The 15,090-nt window shown below is 46.6% G+C and overlaps 1 protein-coding gene across 2 annotated transcripts in view; it reads left to right on the top strand.

The window, feature by feature from the left end:
* The first annotated feature begins 594 nt into the window (after positions 1-594).
* Positions 595-15,090, top strand: part of ARG2 (arginase 2) — a 27,482-nt gene continuing 12,986 nt past the window's right edge. For both annotated transcript variants that reach the window (XM_055131559.1, XM_055131558.1), the window contains exons 1-2: positions 595-819; positions 1,941-2,013. In XM_055131559.1, the coding sequence (XP_054987534.1) occupies positions 706-819; positions 1,941-2,013 (187 nt within the window). In that variant the 5' untranslated portion in view covers positions 595-705. The remainder of the gene's footprint in view (positions 820-1,940; positions 2,014-15,090) is intronic.

The following is a 15,090-nucleotide window of genomic DNA, read 5'->3' as shown; positions in this document are numbered from 1 at the left end:
AGATCGAACAGGGTTGGCTGTGAGCAAGGCAAACACCCTAACCGCTGGACCATCTCTTTGGGCCCCCTGCCCCTCTAAACTCTCAAAGGGTGCAGATGTTTAGTTTTAATAACTAGTGCACCTGTTATCCAGGGAAAGAATCGAAATCCCACAGTCCTCTCTACACCAGGCTAAATTGCTTGGCGAGACTGGCGCAGAGATTACGGATCCTTATTGGATCTCTCAGCCTTCGATGCCCGAGGGCGGAGGAGCCAAGGTTTTCTGGACCTTGAGCTCCACGACGGAACGGGACGGGGCCCAGGGGGATGCCGGCCCGGTCCTGCAGTGCGACACTCCCGCGGGCTCGGGTCGGCTCTTCTTCGCCGGGGGTCGCCGGGGTGCGCCGCAGTGTGGAGAATACCGTCGGATTGGCGAACCTGGCGGAGGGCAAACGCTTTCCAGCGCCGAGACACACCTCCTGGCCATGGCGGGCTCATTGGCCAGAGCCTGATAATGGCCCTTGCGGGGACAGCTGGGACCAGGACGCGGCGGGCCCGAGGGGCGGGAGGGGCGGGGCCTGCACGGAGGGGCGGGGCCTGATTCTGACGTCACGGGGCGGGCCCGCCCTAGGTGAGTGGGGCGGCGGGCGGCGGCGGCGGCGCCCAGTGCAGGCTGCGCGCCGCACCGAGCGCTCCCCCAGCCCGTCTGCATCTCGCGCCGCCCAGCATGTCTCTCCGGAGCAGCCTCCTCTCCCGGCTCCTCCAGGCGCAGACGCGCACCGTCCCGAGGAAGTCCGTCCACTCGGTGGCCGTCATCGGAGCCCCGTTCTCCAGGGGACAGGTGAGGACCTCCGGGACCCGGCATTGGTTGGGTGGGGGGCACGATCCCCGCGCCCCGCACTGTGCAGAGAAAGGGGATGGGGTTGCCCCCAGATTGGCCGCCGGGAGAGCACGTGGGTTTTTTCCCCCCCTCCATCCCCAGCACTGGGAGATGGGGGAAAGAAGGAGATGGTCCCAGGCTGACTAGGGCCAAGCGTGCGAGCAGCGGGCTGGCGGGGTTCAGGGGCCTCCCCCAGGAGACTGGAGAAAGTGGTGCGACCCCCTTAGGGTGCTGGAGTAAGAGAAGCTGGCTGCAACCACTGAGGGGGAAATCGAGGCGAGGGAGATGGAGGGGGGATGGGGAGGCTGCAGCCCGACCTAAAATTTCAGGCGCTTCTTAAGCGGGCAAGGGCATTGATGCTGGCTTCTCCCGCCGCGGGAGGCCGAGAGGGGCCGTTTTGTTCTCTTTGCAAAGCGCGGATCCTGCAGAGCTCTCTCTCTCTCTCTCTCTCTCTCTCTCTCTCTCTCTCTCTCTCACACACACACACACACACACACACACACACACACACACAGAGGAGCCGCCACCACCAGATCCAGACACACACACACACACACACACACACACACACACACACACACGAGAGCCCCCACCACCACCACCACCAGATCCAGATCTGGCTCAGCCCCCTTCCCTCTCTGCCTTGACCTCCGCTTGCCCTTCCCACTTGGAAGGGGCTTGGAAGGTTAATTTAATCCCAATGACTGTTGTGTTTTTCCCTTTCTTCCTCAAAGTCTTTTGAGATGAGTATCCTCAGGCAGATATAATAAGGGAAAGTCGGATGCTGCAGGTTTTTAGAGGGAGCTTGCTGGGAACTTAGATTTCTCTATTCTTTTTTGTGTGTTTTGTTTTGGAGGGTCACACCCAGCGGTGCTCAGGACTTCTGGCTCTTCATTTAGGGATCACTTCTGGTGAATTTGGGGGTGGTGTGGGATGCTGGGGATTGAACCCAGGCTGACGGAGTGCAAGGCAAGCATCCTACCCGCTACACTATAGCTCTGTCCTCCTTACCCCCCATTTCTCTATTCTTTGTGAGCTGGAGTGGTTTTATTCAATTATCTCTCCTTGTACTTATGTGACAGAAAAGAAAAGGAGTGGAGTATGGTCCAGCTGCTGTGCGGGAAGCTGGCTTGATGAAGAGACTGTCCGATTTGGGTAAGTGGATTGATTTTCAGAGTCTCTGAGGGCAAACTTACCTCATATCCAGGGACAGACTGGACAGTGTCAGCTGTGTTCTTGTGAAATGTCTCCCACTCTCCTTTAGGGTCCCATCAGTAATTTAAGATGGAGAGGGATTCTTCTAGCTGTCTTGTTACAACAGAGTGTGTGCAAGGTGGTGAGGTCAAAGCACGGCCTGGACAAGCTGCTAGCGTGTGCAGGTGCTGCTAAGAATGCAAAGCTCTAGCTGGATCTGCATACCCTGCCTCCTAAAACTGGAGCTTTCCTACCTCACTCTCGATGTGTTTATGAATCACAGACCTAACCAATTTCTTCTCTACAAATCATTTGCTTCCTCCCTAGGGTGCAGAGCTTAGATCAGTATCTTTTAAAATGTCTCTGATTATGAAAATCACTCGGGTTACCTGTAAAAACAGGTTCCTAGACACCTCCACGAAAGAGTTTGATTTATTGGCTCTGAGGTGAGATCCAGATATTCACATTATCACAAGCATTGCAGATAATCAGAAGTAAACTTGTAGGCTTTTTAATTAGGACAGTACTCTAAATTTACAGAACCAGAAGTAAATCTGAAGCAAAGAGAAATGCTATTTGTGTAGTAATGGAGAACCTTTGTAACAGAACACCACATTTTAATGCTTTTATGATAGGAAGATTCTTCCTTATACGTAACCCAAATGTTTCTAGCTGAACTATAAATTTCCTTTTAACTTTTCTATTTAGGCCTGAAGTGACAGCACAGTGGGTAGGGCGTTTGCCTTGCATGTGGCCAACCTGGGTTCAATTTCTCTGTCCCTCTTGGAGAGCCCTGCAAGCTACCGAGAGTATCCCACTGACATGGCAGAGCCTGGCAAGCTACCTGTGGCATATTCAATATGCCAAAAGCAGTAACAAGTCTCACAATGGAGATGTTACTGGTGCCTGCTGGAGCAAATCGTTGAACAATGGGATGACAGTGCTACAGTGCAACTCTTCTATTTGAAACATCCTCTGCTAATCACTACAGTCTTTTTTATTTTTTGCTTTTTTGGGTCACTCTGTCGATGCACAGGGTTTACTCCTGGCTCTGCACTCAGGAATTACTCCTGGCAGTGCTCAGCAGACTATATGGGATGCTGGGAATCGAACCCAGGTCAGCTGTGTGCAAGGCAAACACCCTACCTGCTGTGCTATCACTCTGGCCCCCGGTGTCATCTTTTTAAGATACAGGAATAATGAAATCACCAAAGTCACCCTGAATTGAGGTAACCTTGAGTTGAGGATATGTTTTCTTAGGTCATAACTCAACTCTATTTTTTATTTTTTATTTTTGGTCACACCCCGCAATGTTCAAGAGTTACTCCTGGCTCTGCACTCAGGAATTACTCCTGGTGTTACACGGGGGACTGTAAAAAACTAAAGCACGCCAAGGTGCGTGTGCACTCGAGGGCTCTCCGAGCAGCTCTGTCTCACCGCCCATGTTTGGTGCCCTGGAACCGCTGTGTGTGCTGTTGGTCAAGGGCAGGCGATGGAAGGAAGAAGGCCAAACTCGTTGCTCGATCAATTTATTTTATTCTCTCTCTGCTTCTCTCCCGGTTCTGGATCTCTCTCTGGATCTCTGGATCTGGCCCCCCAACCCACTCTTACAGCCTAGTTAAATCCCCCCAGCATGAGAGGTTTGGGATGTACACATAGGTGTGGTCACCATCAACAGGGTTGAGGTTCCTTTCCCTCAGGGGATGCTTCTCCTAGGACTGACTCCCTTTCAGCAGGAGGATCCACCCAAGGGTGGAGTCCCATGAGTGTGTTTCTCCTCTCCTTTTGTATGGACACAGTAAGAAATGCATTAAAGCTTATAGAATTGCTCTCCAGGGGCCATCTCGATCTCAGACTACAGTGCTCAAGCCAGATCAGTCTTTCCTATCCCTAGCAGGGTCCTAGTCTCATCATTACTTTTGGATCATGACAGCATTTGTCTATGATCAAGCTCTTAACTTATAGTTAAGAATTAGGCACTTTGGCCAGGCCCATCTTGATGCCAGGGTAGGACATAACTCACCGCTTGCCCTGGATCCATCCCGTCCCTTGTCGGGACCCTGCTTTTGGGGTTTTAGGAACTGAGGGCAACTGAGGCTTAAGTGGAGAAAGCAGATGCCCAGGAGGGAATAATATTCGAAGCCAATTAAGCCCCATGTTACAAAAACATAATATTGTCTTCTTGTGTCTATACAAAAAAGACATTGCTTTAATAAAGTAAATTATTCAAAAGGCATAAAGAGGGGAGAAAGGCAATGTTATAATATAAGGTCTGACCTTACAAATTAGCAGAGTCAGATTAAGGGAAATCGGATTAACTTTTTGGGGAAGAGAGCATAGAGGAGTGATTACAACTAAACAAAGGGATGGGAGAGATTCAGGAACACCTTGATGGGTGAGACGGGTAAGCCTAAACTCCGCGAAAAACCGGGACAAACTCCTCGTGGCAAGCGGGGAGAGGACAAAGTAATGTCATCCTACAGGGGACCATACCCAGATTAGCCGCATGCAAGGCAAATGCCCTACTCACTATGTTATTGCCCCATAACTCAACTCTTAGTTGCATTATCTTATTTTAATGAATTTCTTATTTTAATTATTCACTACATTGAGTCATTAGAGTTAGTCTTAATGTCTCACAAGTTACCTAGAGGGAAGAGTTTTTTTTTATTCCTGTTCACAAGTGAAGATACTGTACCTTTAAAGCAACCATACATTTAATCTTTAATAGGGGCCGTACCCAGTGCTCTGCTGCGATCGGGGGGTGAGGGTGGGGAGTGGAGGATGGGGACTGGACAGGGGATTCGAGGCCTGCGCTCTACCACTTGAGCTATTCTCAGCTCATATATTTAGCCAGTTTTAAAAACACCATTTTATATGTAAGGCAACGATTTCTGGTAATGACATTTTTAAATATTGAATAAACCTTCATAGCCCATCTGATGAACTGAGCCATCACTTGAATTGTTGCTGATTGCTTGATTCAGACTTGAAATAAGAATTGATTTTAGCCTCACATAACGCTCCGCAGAGGCTGCTGAGGGAGGGGCAGAATTGTAGTATCTTCTCTTACTCATGTTTTGTAGACCTCCTTTCCTGTCACAGCTTACAGTATTTTTCCACTCCAAGCTGGGAAAGCCATTCTCCTTAAACACTAGCTCTGTGAAACTCTCAGCCTAAAGTGACAGTGAGGCTTCAGTTTATTTTTTTAAATTTTCTTCAAATATTTGGGTTCTATAATTTTATCCCTACCCTGTAGCTCATTTGGGACACTAATATGGCCAACTGTCTGAAATAGAATCTCATTGCATATTAATAAGACTGTGGCATGATGCAGATGTCTAGCATGTGGTTTTTGGCTGATCTTCAGGAAGACACTGGAAAGAACCAGCAAAAGTTTCAATTGCTCTATTCCGAAACAGTAAGAACAGTCTAGAACTTTTCAGTAAGGGTCAAATTTTAAGGAAGAGAAAGCCCAGGGAAAGGTAACTTCCACAGATCCCTTTGTTCCTTGCCTTCTGTTCTGATGTCACAGGGTGCTGCTGTTTCCATGGCATTAGTTAAACTCCCTGTTTTCTTGAATAAAATGTACTCGATTTAGTGGTGAGACTTGTTTTTGCTTTGCCCTGGACTTAATGAGGACCCTAAATGGTTTCTTTCCCAGATAGCCTCTTACCTTAGTATTTCAAGTGAGCCCAAGAGGGCATCACTCTGACTAGGGGCAAATGTGCCTCTGCTCCTGATTCTGGTTAGCTCTGGTCAGCCACAGTAGTCTACCCTTTAGTTTTCAGAAATAGAATGAATTTCTGTGGATAAAGAGGGCTGTAAACTGAGATGAACAGTTTGTTCTCCCTCATTGTAATTATGGTAACCTGACCCATTTGTGGCCTTGGTGACGGCCACTGGAACAACTGTAAGTGAAAGAGCCACTGTCACCACACCGTGTTCTGGAGTTCAAGGAAGCCATTCTGGAATGATCAGCCAGGCTAAAGGGCATTTACTCTTCCTGTTCATCTGGTTATCAGAATAGGAATCTCAATTGAGAATTACGAAGCTAGCTGAATGGCTTCATCCAGAACTGCTGACAGAAGGTCTGAGGTGGGAGGTATCTGAGGAGGTGTTGGGGGGTGTTTAGGCCACAGCCAGTGGGCCTCAGGGGTTAATCCTGGCTCTGTACTCAGAAGTCACGCCTGGTGGTGCTGGGGGAATCATAAGCTGTGTTGGGGATCAGACCAGATCAGCTGTATGCAAGGGGAAGTGCTTTAACCGCTGTTATTACCTGGTTCCAGAGGTGACAGTTTAAACATGAAAAATCTGCGGTATGAAAACTGTTCCTTTGGAATGGATCGTATATGTGAGTTCAGGGATCTGCATTGGTTTTTCCTGGTTGCTAGAGAATATTAACAAGCATGAATTTAATTATATGACAGTGAGCTTCATTTAGCTTCCATGCCTGCCATCCCACTGAACTACTCTAAGTAATTACGCCCATTCAGTTGTCAGCCTCTACTCTCCTGGATCTCTATTGCATAAATGACCTCTTTACTCCTGAAATATGCCCCTCTGTTAAGCCAAGACTCCACTCCCGAGTCTTCTGTCTCTCCCAGCAGGTGCTCTGTAACTCCTTTGTAGGATTCTCCTTTTCCCAAGCCTCAGTTATTCATGTCCCTATTGTTCTTCCCTGACATTTTCTCATTGTGAATGAAGGTCTTGAGTAATCAATCCAATCTGCTCCCTACCTCACACTTTTACAACTCTGACCTTTCTCTAGAATGGGGTGGGAAACTTTTTTTTTTTTAATCCCTGCCATTTGAAAATGCCAAGGACATCTGGATGTTAATAACATTATTCCCAGCCATACAGTGCAGACAGATGGGCCACAGGCAGCTGATGAGAAGTTTACATGTCTTCTAGTCATGTACCAGTACCAACCCATAATTTCATGTGCCTGTTTTGTTTGTATGCAGTGCTCAGGGCATACTCCCAGTGGTGCTCAGGGAACAATATGTAGTGCTGGGGATCAAACCCAGGTCAGCTGTGTGCAAGGAAAGTGCTTTCCCACTGTACTATTTCTCCAGCCTCTTGTGGGTCTTACAGAGTCCACAAGCCAGACAATCCCTACCCCTACTATAAAATGAGGTTTCTTAAACTTTTTCTACCATTTTCCCCTTTTTGCATAAAAAAAAACTATATGACCCCATGTACATAGGTATATAAAATAAGAACCAAACATTTGCTGGTAATGAAAAAGAAATTTATTTTAAAGCAAAGATTTTTTTCCACAACTGCCACATTTAGTTACACAACACACAGAGGGTCACAACTCACAGCTTAAGAAGTCAGAAAGCTCGACTCTAGGATGCTGAATTTGTCCTTTCTCTTGATTCTCAGTGGCCTTATCTCACATGCCTGATACTCAACGTGTTTAAAGTAAAATCATTCTCCCTCCGACCAGCTCCTCATGCTATCTTCCCACTGTCCTGTTTTCACTGTCACTCATTTAGTCAAGTTAAACTTAAAGTCCGTCACAATTCTTTTATCCTTTTTTGTCCTATTGGTCTTACTGCATTTCCCTCCTTACTGACTAGAGTCCTGGTCCTACTGGTGTTGGGCTGTTTCCCACCACCGCTCACTCGGTTACGTTTCCAGTGGTATATCTGGTCCCATATTTTTTTTCTTTCCTTTGTTTACATTTATCACTGACACTAAAGTAATCTAAAACTCTGTTCCTCCTTTGCTTAGTCTTTTTTTCTTTTTCTTTCTTTTTTTCTTTTTTTTTTTGCTTTTTGGGTCATACCCGGCAATGCTCAGGGGTTACTCCTGGCTTATGCACTTAGGAATCACTCCTGGCAGTGCTTGGGAGACCATATGGGATGCTGGGACTCGAACCCGGGTTCGCCGTGTGCAAGGCAAATGCCCTACCCGCTGTGCTATTGCTCTAGCCCCTTGCTTAGTCTTTCTATGACTTTTCCTTTTAAATGTACCATGTACCAAGCTATGTTGTCTTATGTGACTTATAAATCTTTTTTTTTTGCTGATTTGTCATATTTGCTGTCACTAATATTACTAATTACTATTAGTTTTTTTTTAAATAACTTGCTTACAGTAAACAGTAACATCTCTGGTTTGTGCTATATACTTTTCACTTTTATGGTTTGAAAAAAAAATTCTTTGGAGGGGACCGTGAGAGGGCGCACCACCCAGTGGAGACTGCACTGGGGTTGGCAACATACAAAACTTGTTCCCTTAAGCCCTGTGCTGCCTCTGCGGCCTGTCAGTCTTTCAGCCAGCAGTGTTATGTGTTTCATACATAACAACCAACAGGATAGGTCCTCAGTGATGTGAACCTCCTGGACCTCTTAGCTCCATCCACACATTCCTTGCAGTTAAGACTGTGGACACTTGGCTCACAGAAGCACCTACCCTAAGCTTTAATTTAAAATTTTCAAAGGGGCAGCAAAAATTTCTCTCACTATAATGGGCAGAGGTAGCAGCAGTTCTAGCAGACTGTCCTGCCCCAGGCCAGTGGGGTCAGCCATGCAGGCTGCAGAGCCTCACTCTGGCAGCGGGGGTGACAGTAACGATTTCTCCACTGGATCATCCTGCAATGTGACTTCTGGGGCTATTATTCATGGCAGTGTGGTCTTTAAAATCCAGTGTGGTCTTTAAAAATCTTTATGGCTCTCATAAAGATTCTGGGGGGGCGTCTGGGGTTTAGTGACAGAGCGCCAGCCTTGCAAGCATGAGATCTTAGATCTGTCCTGGTCGACACCTACATGGGCCGAGAATGATCCTGGCTGTGCTGCCATGTGGGCCCCTGACTTCATACAAGTGAGCTCCACAACAACAGAGCAAAAAGGGAAGGGAATTTTTAAAAAATCTTGATTACTACCCAAATTGAATAAATTTCTTTTCTGGTGAAACTAGCAAGAACAGATGTTTGCAGCGTTAGGGTTATGACTGACAAAAACCATTTTACAGTTTCAGTAATAAGCCCGCATATGGACTGGGATACTCCAAGCTTGCTTTCCCCTAGCCCTTAATAATAGGTTCTTCTTATTTTGTTTGTTTGGCACAGTCTTTTACAAGTTAATATAACCCGTTGGGTGATTTTCTTTGATCCCTAGTTAGCTGGAGAGGACATCTTCGTCTGTTTGGACTTCAGCAACTCTAAGCTTTCTTGGTGCTTTGATTTCTGAACCATTATGTTCCTTGATGTAATCTCTGCAAATAAGTCTCAAGTTTTAATCCCTAAAAACAGGGGTTGGAATAATAGCTCAACGGCCTCCAGTGCATACTCAGCAGGCAAGAAGTTTGATCCCAGGCACTGCCTGGTTCCCCTGAGCACTGAGCCAGAAGTATCCTCTGAGCACTGCCAGGTGTGACCCCCCCCCCAAAAAAAAAAACCCACAAATCTTCATATTCTAGGTTCAGCTGACTGGTAAGCAACCCTACCTTAAAGGTTACTCTAACTAATCAGGTTCAAGATTCTGTCTCTTGAACATGGTAGCACTTCAAGACTAAAGATTTGCCAAAATTCATGGAGCTTAAAAATGTGAATTAAAGGGGCTGGAGCAATAGCACAGCAGATAGGGCGCTTGCCTTGCATGCAGCTGACCCAGGTTCGATTCCCAGCATCCCATATGGTCCCCTGAGCACCGCCAGGAGTAATTCCTGAGTGCAGAGCCAGGAGTCACCCCTGAGCATCTCCGGGTGTGACCCAAAAAGCCAAAAAAAATTTTTTTTTTTAGTTAAAGGCCAAAGAAACAGTACAGTGGGCAGAAGGTGCCTGCCTTGCACATAGCTGACCTGGGTTTAATCCTGGGCACCAACCGCATTTGGTCCCTGAACACTGCTAGGAGTGATTTCTGAGCACAAAGTCAGGAGTAAGCCCTGAGCACAACGGTGGATGGCCTAAAAACAAAGAAAAGTGAATTAACACAAAGTATGCACTAAAGCTAATTAAACCTTATTTTCAGGTTTATTTTTCTTAGGAGCAGCTTTTAGTTGCTAAAAGCCTAGGCAAAGTTTATTTCTGAATTTATATACTAAAAAATTTGAGAACGAAGTTCTAGCTACTAGGAATACAACAAAATAGCTGATCATTATCTCTATCGCAAAATTCTCACTGGGGCTGGTTGGAAATGGATATATGTGTAACACCAGTATATGAGATGGCAATCAATACTGCAGAATAAATGAAAGCAAGGAATAAGGAATGGCACGTACTGGGAATAGAAGCACTGCTGAAGTAGATAAGAAGGTCTGGCTGAGAAAATGACATCTGAACAGACCTTTAGAAAGTGAGGGAAAGATTCCGGAATATATCTGGGAGAACATTTCAAGCAGAAGAAAAAGGAAGTGCAAAGAGTGAGAACAGTGTATGGAATGTTCGGGGACAAAAGACAATTACTGAGTTCTAGCTGATGGTCGCCAGAGGGAAGGGAAGGGCCCTTGGCCTTTTCTTTTTTTTGGGGGGTCACACCTGGTGATGCACAGAGGTTACTCCTGGCTCATGCACTCAGGAATTACTCCTGGCGGTGCTCAGGGGACCATATGGGATGCTGGGAATCGAACCCATGTAGGCTTCCTGCAAGGCAAAGTAGCCTGATTTTTTTTTTTTTAATTTAAAGGATTAAGTTGCTAATTCCTGCTGCAACATGAACGAACCTTGAAAGCATTCTATTTAGTGAAAGAAGTGGACAGAAAAAGGCTACCAATTCATATGATCTGTCTAGAATTTGCAAGTCTGTGAGGACAATGCAGAAATGTGGTCCCCAGGGGCTGTGGGAAGTAAGTGCTTATGGTCCCTAGCAAAAATGTTTGTAAAGGCAGCAAAGAATTTAAGTGAGATATCTTATTTCAAGAGCGCTTATGATCTAACAGTAACAGTGTTCCATTCTGCTAGCTTAAAAGCAAATTCTTAAAAAATAAACAAAAAACCAATAAAAACAAAAGTCTGCTCAGCAGGCAGAGCCGATACCCTTTATGCTAATCCCTGGGTTCAATTCCTGAGACTGAAAAAGAGGCAAATGATGACACCAATGATAGCATCAAAGCACCAAGAAAATCATGTGCTGGCAAAGACGTGGAAAAACGAACACCACCACCACCACCTCCCCTGCAGTTTTGGTAGGAACCGTAAAATAATACAGGAACTGGGGGTAAAACCACTATAGAGGCATCTCACCTCAAACAAAAGGAACATTCGCATATGATCCAGTATTCCATGTACGGCATAGACTGTATGGCCTCTGGTTTCTGCGGCCTCTTTTCCTCCTCTATTCCTCCTTCCATTTCCCATGACAGCTACTGTGAATCGAGCCGCAGTCCTCTAGTCAGTCTGAAGTCTCTTAACTAGGCTTTCTCCTTGTCGTTCCCCAACTATATCGACACAGATTCATTTACTTCCTCAGAGAATGGAGAGATGTAAGACCTCCCTACCACCATGGACTAAGAGCTTAAAGGAGCAGTGAAATCAGTGCTCAGATGGGATGCAGGGATTGAACCTCGGTCAGCCCTGTGCAAGGCAAAGGCCCTACCCACTGGTCTCTAAGTTACCTATTCTGGCATTTGGGACTGTACCTGGTAGAGACCAGGAACTACTCCCCAATTGGTGCTGGGGGACCCTGCAGTGCTGGGATGAAACCTGGATTTCCTGAATGTGAAACATGTGCTCAGCCAATTCAGCTCTCTTTGTTCCCTAAACAATTCCTGCAGCTGACGTCTGCTTATCCTTTTGGCACCAATGGGTCACCTACCCGGCCACTGTTTCCACTCACTAGACTTGGTTAGACTTACATGCATCTTCCCTACTGGGTCTACATGCTGGTGGTGAATCGTCTCTCCTTAGGGATTACGCTGGGAATTGTTCTTTTCTCTCCCTGCCTTTCTTCACCCAACAGGAAGTTAACTTTGTCGGCAGTGTGAGATTTGCTAAGTCAAGTGACTATTGGGGCACATAAGCGGGGCACATCAGTCAGAGGACACGCATGGAGGCTGCCGGGACCTGGCCAGCTTGACTGGGCCCTGAGCACCAGGTGTGGCCCCCAAACAAAACAAAAAAATTAAACTAAGAGAGTGGGAATCCACGGAGGCTCCGGGAGGGAGCCTTTTAGATCCCGTTTCCTCCTGCCTTTCGAGGGCCCGGAGACAAAAGCCAAGAAGAGGCCCCTTCTCCATCCTGGAGACTGGCCCACATCTCAACCTGACATGTGTCCCTTTGACATTTTTTTCCCTTTTGGAGAAACTGGTGTTGTCTCTGAATGCGTCTCTTTCTCTTCCCTCACACTTCTCTAAGCAAATTTCTTTAAATAAAACTATTTTACTTCACACACACACAAATAATCAGATGGGAATACTGGGGACATGCAGATGTGCCTTAAAAATGAGATATGGTAAATTATTTAGGGTGTGCTATTGGGGCAGGCTTGGGTGGTGGCTGGAAAAATTAGAAATAATGGTGGTGGGAAGGTGCAATGGTAGTGGGATTGGTGTTGGAATAGTGAACGTAATATAACATCATGAACAAAAAGAAGAAAGAGAAAGAAAGAAAGAAAGAAAGAAAGAAAGAAAGAAAGAAAGAAAGAAAGAAAGAAAGAAAGAAAGAAAGAAAGAAAGAAAGAAAAAGGAAAGGAGGGAGGGAGGGAGGGAAGGAAGGGAGGGAAGGAAGCAGGAAGAGAGAGAGAAATTTAGGTGTGGCTGGGGCAACAGTACAGCAGGTAGAGTTCTTGCCTTGCACATGGCTGACCTGGGATCCATCCCAAGCATCTGATATGGTCCCCATAGCAGCACTAGGGGCAATCTCTGAGTGCAGAACCAGGAGTAACCCTTGAGCATCAACATGTGTGGCCACCCCTCCCCCCCAAATATAACCCCAAAATCGAGATTCAGTGAATTAGAGAGAGAGAACAGCAAGTAATATGCTTACTCTGCATGTGGCTGACCTGGGTCTAATCTCTAGCACCAGATGTGGTCCCCACACCTCTCAGGAGAGCTGGGAGTAAGCCCTGAGCAAAGCTGGGCATGGCCCACCCCTCACCCCAAATAGATTTAGCTCAGAGGGGCTGGAGTGCATCCTGCATGTGCAAGGCCTTGAATTGGATCCTGCACTACATGGTCTCCCAAGCTGGCAGGGCTCTGGTGTCCTCCAGCACCAGTGGGCTTGCAGCGCAGTGCTTCACTGTTCCCGACCACTGAACTAACTGTCCAGCCCGCTCTAGCTTAATGTCACAGGATTGGCGCTAGGTCCCCTGTTCTAAAAGACCCATGAATATAGAGAGAGGGATCACTGCAATATTATAGGCCTTACATCTAGCCAAGCCTGGTTTAATCCCTGGAACCATGTATGGTCCTCTGAGCACTGCCAAAAATCACCCCTGAGCACAGAGCTAGGTGTAAGTGCTGAGAACTGCTGGGTATGGCCCAAAGAGAGGGGTGACAGTGAAATGGGGGTGGGGGGCAGTGGGGGAGGAAAGAAGAGAGAGAGAGAGAGAGAGATTTTGCTAAAAAAGAGAAACATTTCCAACTTGTACCTGCCCAGATGCCATTGTTCATGTCATCTAACTAATTTATACTATTTAGAGAAACAAATAAGGTCTACATTGATTGATGGCTCAGCACTTAGGGATACTAGGGATCAAGTTCAGTCTTCCCAAGTAGAAAGCTTACTCTCCAGTCCTTTGAAGTTCTGTTTCCTAATTGGTGCCTCTTAAGTACTTTCTTGGTCCTTCCTTGTGTGTGTCTATGTTGTCCATTTCCTTATTGCTTGCAGTTTATTTGTAGACAAAACTAGGTCATTTGTCTACAGCTCGAATGTTGCAGATCACAAACTTATGGTGATCATACATTTGTTCTCATTATTTGCTATAAACTGGTAACTGGATCTGGATCGTTGGTCAGATTCAGCTTTTACTGGCCCCCACCTCTGTAGCTCTGCTTCTCAGGTGGCAGGTTACACTTCTGAAGTGACTTGTATCTGAAATCAGATCATTGCCCAGAACTGACCACTTTCTTTCCACGGATTTCCACACTAACACTCCAGTGGATTTCTAATATGTAATCCAAAACTGAACTTAACTGCCTCCACTCTCCCTCTGTGTCTCAGCTCTGGGAGTATCTCTGTCTCTCTCAGCCCTACTGTACTTCTTTTTTTTTTGCTTTTTGGGTCACACCTGGCGATGCACAGAGGTTACTCCTGGCTCTGCACTCAGGAATTACCCCCGGCGGTGCTCAGGGGACCATATGGGATGCCAGGGATTAAACCTGGGTTGACAATGTGCAAGGCAAACGCTGGAAGCTCCTTAAGGCTGTACCCACTGTACTATGGCTCCGCCCCGCCAGGACCTCTGTGTGTGCAGAGTTGCACCTTCTCCCATGTCTGTGTGCCTTTTCTCTGGGTATTTCCAGTTTCCTCTCCCATCTTTAGGTTAGCCTGGACAGCTGACATGTCAGCCCAAATCAATGTGGGGCATATGAGTGTGTCCTGGGAGAGGTCTGGCCACCCATGGCCCTGAAATGTACTAAGCACTTTGGAAAGTGAGCACAAATTCCCATTTGAACATTTCGGAATTGCGCACAAATTTGCACTTGAACATTTTGCATCTTTTTTTAGACATTTTGAGGTTTTTGTGCCCACAAATAGGCTGGAGGAATTTCTATCAAATAGTCTCCAGTAAAACTGGTCTTGTGTCCTTCCTCTCCCTTGAAACTGATTTCCAGGAATCTGTTAGTGACATCGGGTGAGGACTGGGATGGCCTCTTCTAGTAAGCCCTTTGCTTCCGGCATAAAACTAACATCTTCATGATTCAGATGCTGCCTTTTCTAAGAAACCTGGCTCTTCACGTGGGTCTAATTCAATCACTTCCTGGTCCCCTATACCCGTGACTTCTGCACCCCAGCCTGTCACACTGGCCTGTGCCTCCCCTTCCTGTTCTCTTCTCGGGCTGGAAGCTCCTTAAGGCTGCAGCCACATCTTCTCCATATCCTCACAGCCAGGGATGTAAGCACATTGTCAACTCTGGTGAAAGGCAGTAAAA

The sequence above is a fragment of the Sorex araneus genome, chromosome 3 (genome assembly GCF_027595985.1).
Source record: "Sorex araneus isolate mSorAra2 chromosome 3, mSorAra2.pri, whole genome shotgun sequence".
Classification (NCBI taxonomy): Eukaryota; Metazoa; Chordata; class Mammalia; order Eulipotyphla; family Soricidae; genus Sorex; species Sorex araneus.
The sequence above is the reverse complement of the archived record's forward strand: the minus strand, read 5'-3'. Positions and strand labels throughout refer to the sequence as shown.